Source organism: Nicotiana tabacum, chromosome 13 (assembly GCF_000715075.1).
Source record: "Nicotiana tabacum cultivar K326 chromosome 13, ASM71507v2, whole genome shotgun sequence".
In the NCBI taxonomy this organism is placed as follows: domain Eukaryota; kingdom Viridiplantae; phylum Streptophyta; class Magnoliopsida; order Solanales; family Solanaceae; genus Nicotiana; species Nicotiana tabacum.
The window spans coordinates 22,508,651-22,515,916 of record NC_134092.1 but is presented as its reverse complement, the minus strand read 5'-3'; the positions used below and the strand labels follow the sequence as shown (position 1 = coordinate 22,515,916).

The following is a 7,266-nucleotide window of genomic DNA, read 5'->3' as shown; positions in this document are numbered from 1 at the left end:
CAGTCATCATGAAGAAATTAGTGTCCACTAGCGTCATTCGAAGAACGAACAAGAAAAGATTTATTGTTTAGGATAGATGGATGTGGCCCAATGGCTAAAGTCAAAGACATTAAACTACAAAGTAAAGAGAGAAACAGAGGGAAAACTCGTTTGATTCTTGCTCCACAGTGCTCTGTAGCCTTTTTCTTCTCCAAAATAATGTCCAACCCTTTCTCAACTCATTTAGGGAGTATTTATATGTTAGGGTCGAGATCCTTGAGTCCAAATCCAGGTCGAAGTCTTTTAATTCAAGCACTTTTGATCACCGGGCTATAGACCTCGTGAGGCTAGGCTTATAGCGCGGCTACGCTTGCCCTATAGCGCGGCCAAGCTGATTGCGGAGTTGGCTATGCCTGGCCTGTAGCACGGCCAAGCTGGCTACAAAGCTAGCTATGCCTGGCATGTAGCGCGGCCAAGCTGGCTACGGCTGGCCTGTATCCAGGTTTGAGTACTTTGTGTTTTTGTGCTCTTTTCTTGCAACTTTCATTCGACTCTTTCTTCTGATGCTCCTACACATAAAACAACATAATTTAGCTCAAATGTCGCACAATTAACCACTAAACTAAGAACATGTAAGGTGAGTAATGTATTAAAAATATACTCCCTCCGGCCAAACATCAGGTAGCAAACAAGGTGATGAAATACAAAAAAAATATACATACAAGATTCTAAAAATCTAAGCACAAAGGGACATTTTTCAATGGGTATGGTTGAAATTCATTGAAAATATATGGATGAGTCAATATACAAAATTTAAGGAAGATTTGAGGTGATTTGGACTGATTTGGTATCAAAATCTGTAGTTAAAATCGAGTTCAAAAAATTTTCTGCGACACATGTATCACCATATATCTCACACACATGTATACATGGATATACATGTGATACACATTTGATACAAATATGACCAGGGGCGGCTCTAAGGCTAGGCCAGTGAGGCCGTTGCCTTAGGCCCCCAAAATTTAAAGGCCCCAAATTTACTTTAAATAATTATTATTATTATTATTATTATTATTATTATTATTATTATTATTATTATTATATAATTTATATAAATAATTATTATAAATAAAAGTGTTACAGTATTTTTTTGGTTACTATTTGATTAACTGTAAATTCATAAATTTTAATAACTTTCTTCACTCATTAATTAGTATATTTGCTTCACTCTTCAATTTTAGTTTTACCTTTTTTATATAGAAATTAAGTTATATACATCGACAATATAATGAATTTCTTTTACAATCTTCTCTGAAACGGTATGAACACAAAAGCATTCATGCACCGATTTTCTTTTAGTGTAATTCAACATATTGTATAGGTTATTTACATTTATTTTAGATATTTACTAACAAGTGCAACTTAACAGAATGAACTACAATTATTGTTTAAATTAATCAGAAAGGTATAAATATTTTTGACATTGTCAATTCTCAAAACTTAAAGTATCACGTTATGTGCGCTCATTTCTTTTTCTTGTTTGTGATGATAGCCGAATCAAAAATTTCACTTTGAATTTCGGATCTCAACATCTAATAATCCATCACTTTATTCTTTGTGCTCTTCTTCCTATTTTCTTTTATTTTTTGAAAATTCGCTATTTTTGTCTTAAATGATTAATTTGTTGTTTAGAAAGTAATTTTTTTAGTTTGTGTACAAAAGAAATTTAAGGGTCTCTCAATATGATTTCGCCTTAGGTCACGAGATCCTTTGAGCCGCCCCTGAATATGATACATATGTGATACACAGTGTGATACACACATCATCTTTTTAAATGTTCATTTTCTACTTCGAATTTTCAATCCAAACCACCTCAAAACTCTACCAAATTATTCCAAAACTGAGATTTAAACTCCTTAAGATGTATCCAATCTATTGCAACAATACTCATTCAAAAAAAAAAAGCAAAATTTGATATTTTCTTGCTACAAATAGCTAATTGGCTAATATTTATAATATTTTTTAAATTGGCTAATTTCTGTACCGACTTACCTATGGCCTGACATAACTGATAATTTTCCATTAATAAATGCATGATATGATATGTGTTTTGTGCATACACTTCTTCCTCTTAACCTCGTAATTTAATTGTATGTACTTTCACTTCATTTCACAATGGAATTGATGTAATTTCATATAAATATTAAATGCGAGTAAATTTTTTATCAAATGCGATAGACAACACTGGACTTAGAATCCCGAATGACTTGACCGACCTGTCTTACCCGCGGGCCCTATAAATGGAAGAAAAACCCCGGAATTGATGGTATAACTTATAAGCAAACTCTTGCAGCCGGCTCGCGATTTCCTTTGTTCTTTAAAAGGAATTATGTTTTATAGATTGAGACACATTTTGTGAACAACTTTTGCAAACAAATAGAAAGCTCCAAGGAATTGAGTAATAATTTAAAAATCTTACGCGAAATTATTGACAAAGCAATTATAGCATTAACATCAAGATTGTTTGGTTTTCTTACTCTATGTTCGATATTTGTATTGGGTCCCCATTAATTCTGATTTATGCCACGTAAGGTCCATTAAAGAGGTGGGAAACACTCCCTGCCATATATTTTTTTCATTCCAGAGCGCAAACTCGAGACTTATCGGTATCTTCCATTTCATCTCAACCTTTAGCGGTATCAGTAACATTAATTATAAGCACCATAAAAGGACGTTGATTAGTAGTACAAGTACAAGGCAACCATGGATCAAAACCAAACATCATCAACGGCAAACATGGACGAAAACCAAAGATCAGCAGTGGCTGTTGGCTGGTGGCTAGTGGTATCTCTGTTGATGAGGTTCCTTACATTCATTTTCTTGTTAGTATCATTGATTGTCCTTGTTACTGATAGTACTGTTGAATCAGTTGATATCTTTGGTTTTCCAGTCAAGGCCACTGATTTCTATGCTTATCGGTAAACTTCCTACTTTCCCCTTTCAAATACTTGAGCGACGTTTGTTTTTTCTTTTCCCTAAAAAAGATTAAGATTAAGATGTCCTAATATGATGCATATTTGATTATTAAGATATTGTTATAAATCTTAACACTGAATAATAGATTGTTTGTTTTATCAACATATAAACGTACGTGAGGGACAATATAATGATGATTGTGTATTGGTAGTGGTTGATACTATTGTGGGACGGTGAATGGTATTGTTTGTGGGTTATGAGTACGGTGAACCAATTTTTCTTATACTAATATAATTTTCAATAACCTCAAGAACATAAACCATATAAAAATATTAATATTGATATTATTCATACTAATAGCAATGAATAGAAGACTTTACTTATACAAAAAAAAGAAAGAAAAAAAAAACTAATTTTTACTGTCTCATCAACATTTATTCGTACGTACATTTACTTGTTAAATCATTAAGCGATCTATTGACTCTAGCTCCTTCATACATACACGCCTTTAAAATATAAAATCTTTTTCTTAACTAATAAATAAAGAATTTAGTGAACTGACGAATAAAATGAAGAGAAGAAGTATTAGTGAGCCAATTTCAGATCCTTAGCTATCATTAGAAAAGGGAATATAGAGCTCCAGTAAAAAATAAAAAATACAACATTGCAAAGTGCAATAAAAATAAAAGAGCCTAAATGGGACAGTGCTTGATAGGGCAGGGCAAAATTTTTAAAAATGCTAAATAGGGCAGGGCGGGTCAAATGTTAGTTGGTCAAAACTTGCCCCGCCCCGCTCCAATTGCCATCCCCGTAACCAATTCTGATTCAAATTTCATAACATATTAAGTGGAACACAAACGGGTCTTCTTCAATCACTAATACTACTTTGTTAGCATTTTGGTGTTTGGCCAATTACTCCTGGCTGAACTTGGAACACATAAGATCAAATAATCGATTATTATCCTTATATATTTATTAGTAAATTGGACCAGATTCAACATTTCAAATGTGTATATGTGCTTTTTAGTGATTAAATTCTTTATTTTTGTTGAATATTTGGGATGCAGTTACATGATATCTGCAATTACGATAGGAATGGCCTACACACTGCTATTAGTTGTATTAACAATCTTCCACACCATCTCTGCAAGTCCCATTGGCGGTAAACGCGTTGCTTATTTTGAATTTTATAGTGATAAGGTACGCCAAATAATTGTTCGAAAAAATGAAAAATATTACTTCAATTCCAAAAAAGAATGACAAAATTTGAAGTACGAAAATCAACACATCTTTCTCAATGGATGTAACGTTACATTTCAGGTTATTTCGTACCTATTGGCAACTGGTGCAGCTGCTGGATTAGGATTCAGTGTGGAATATAACAGAAATCTGGGCATAGATTTTTTCAACGTAGCAAATGCTGCTGCTAGCTTGCTTCTTCTTGGATCTTTTTTCTCTGCTTTATCCTCTGTCCTTTCTTCTCTTAATCTTCCAAAAAGATCTTAAGCTTTAAGATCTACTACTGTAAATTATGAATACACAAGTTCTCAAGAAATTGGTTTTAATTTGGTTAGGATCGTACTAATGCAATTTACAATATATCTTTCTTTTTCAAAATATATGGGTTTTGATCGATGGTTTAGTGCAATTGATAATATATGATGCAGATTCATGCATGAGTGGCGAAACCAGGAATTTATTAAAGGGTGTTCAAACTTGAAAAAGTGAAAAATATTTTCCGATAAAGAGTGTTCAATATATTTTATATACGTCTAAAACTTAATATTTTACGAATATACGTAGCATAAGTTTTGGACAATGGGTGGTCAATTGACCCTATAAGACATGTAGTTTCGCCCCTACATGCATGAGATAAGCCCTGCATATATGTATAATAATCCAAGCTTTTATACTACTATAGTATTTTTCTTGTTACAACCGGGTATTTACTTTACTTTTTAGGCTATCAAATTCAAGCTGCTAGTACTTTATGTTATATGTAACTTTAACTTGATTACATAACATTGTTTTTCACATGGTTTGTTCATAGAAGTTAAATTCCTTAACAATGGACAACTTGGACAATCAAGTTACCTAAGTCATATTAACGTGGTTAATTAATACATATTCTCAATGCATGTTGCCAACTATTAGCATGATTAATTACCACAATGTATTTAAACAACCTAAATTGCAAACTAGGACATAGGCCAACTAGCTAGGATGGTATAATTTGGAGAATAGTAACTGTCCAAGTGGCAATGTTGGAAACAAAAATTGAGTGACACACTCAATTAGTTTCGAATTTTTATGCACTGAAAGTATAAAAATTATTTACGCAATCATTGTAAGTAATTCTATGTAATAACTTCAAATGCAAGTAATTAACCTGTTATAATATATTACATTACACTGATGATATAGAAATTCTATTGGATATAATACAAGTCTTTTTTCCCACCCACCCCCCCCCCCCAACCCCCCCAAAAAAAGAACCTTTTTTGCCTGATCAACACTCTTTTTAAGTTGCTTAATCCTGCATGACATAAAGGTTATCTTATTCATATGACTATAAAAGCTTCCATAGCTAGACAAATCTTCCCTTTCCTTAGCCTCCAAAGTACAAAAAGCCCATTTTTCCTCCACCATATCTCTATCTCAACAACAAACAAAAAAATCAAGGTTTAATTTCAAGCAAAATGAACAGCACTATAGGGGAAGCAAGTGAAGGTCCAGATCAATTTAATGAAAAAGCCTTTGAAAATTATGGCTATGGTATTGGATTCTCCCTATTAATTCTTGTAATTCTTATACTCATCACCTATTCTTCTTACTTATATATTGGAAAAAGATCAACCAATAATTCCTCTTCCCATATTGGAAATTCTAACACCACCACCAATATATTGGAAAACCATTTGATTTTCATTCAACAAGGTATTGATGAAGATACCTTAAAAAGCTATCCAAAGTTACTTTATTCACAAGCCAAAGCTCATAAAAAGGACTTAGTTTCTTCTTCAGGTTGTTCAATTTGTTTGGCAGATTATAAAGATAATGATAAGCTTAAGTTATTGCCTGATTGTCACCATATTTTTCATGTCAAGTGTATTGACCCTTGGTTAAGGCTTCACCCAACTTGTCCAAATTGTAGAAGTTCTCCTTTTCCATCTCCTTTGCCTACTCCTTTGGCTGAAGTGGTTCCATTGGCAACAAGGCAAAGCTGATTTTGTCTTGTCTTCTTCTTTTTGTTTGTTTCTTTTCCTTTTCCTTGTATGTAAATGATCCACATTAATGTACATGTTAGGTTAATTAATTGTTTTGATGGATTTAACAGTGTCAATATATTTTATATTATCAGTATACTTAAATATGTGGTAACAAGTTAGTTTCTTTACTAGGCTTAGTTATATTATTATAAAGGTTTATTGCAATTGTTTTATCTTATAAGTGACCTAATTGTACACATACTTTTGCACGACATAAAATTTGAAGTCTAGTTTATTAATTGATGAAGTCCTACAAAGGGGAATTTTTAACAATCCTAATATATCTTTCATTTTCTTCAATTTGCTTTACTGAAATTTTATGAATTTTATAAATATTTCTTGGTTCAGTTTACACAATTATTTATCAGTGCAATCATGCAAATAGTAAATCACGTGTATGGCTTAGAGCTGGCATGAGGGTAAGGAAGTTGCCAAATAAAATTGATACTTTCGTAATAAATTTCTATTTTTATTATTTTGCTAACACCGGGGTATGAACAATGTAGGATCTATTTTTGAAAGTCTCAATCGATAAGAGGTCTTTAATTCCAGTTACTACTATATCATTTAGAGCATGTTTAGAAAACCACATAGGAATTGGATTTGAGTATAATTATACAGTTTGGCATATTTGTCTGGCCAAGTAATTATTTGGTCAGCATGAAATTGGGTGTAATTGAAATTGTATTATATTTATGGTTCCAATTTACTTGTTTTAATAGTATCGGCTTGTTATTTCACATGCATGTAGTTCGTTTTTTAGTTAGAATTGATAGATTATTCTTGTCAAACATTTGATAATGTTATGACATTATATTTATAAATATTAATTTATTTTATCAAACATGCATTCCATGATATTCTTACAAGATATATGTTTTTAGTTTCTATAATTAGTTAAACTAAATATTATTTAGAAAATATATATCAATTATTTTTATAATATTTGTTATAAATATATGATTACTAATTAATTTATATTCAAGAAAAAATATGCATCTTAAATACTAAATCTAATATCATTTATAAAATTATTTGTAGG

At 31.7% G+C, this 7,266-nt stretch overlaps 2 protein-coding genes across 2 annotated transcripts; both read left to right on the top strand.

The window, feature by feature from the left end:
- Positions 1-2,534: 2,534 nt before the first annotated feature.
- Positions 2,535-4,490, top strand: LOC107790100 (CASP-like protein PIMP1). Its single transcript, XM_016612004.2, has 3 exons — positions 2,535-2,957; positions 4,023-4,155; positions 4,276-4,490. Exons 1-3 carry the CDS (start codon positions 2,743-2,745, stop codon positions 4,459-4,461), a joined length of 534 nt encoding a protein of 177 aa, XP_016467490.1. The 5' UTR covers positions 2,535-2,742; the 3' UTR covers positions 4,462-4,490.
- Positions 4,491-5,577: 1,087 nt separating this feature from the next.
- On the top strand, positions 5,578-6,271 carry LOC142168388 (RING-H2 finger protein ATL70-like). The gene has a single exon (XM_075229076.1). It carries the CDS (start codon positions 5,655-5,657, stop codon positions 6,180-6,182), a length of 528 nt encoding a protein of 175 aa, XP_075085177.1. The 5' UTR covers positions 5,578-5,654; the 3' UTR covers positions 6,183-6,271.
- The last annotated feature ends 995 nt before the right edge of the window (positions 6,272-7,266 follow it).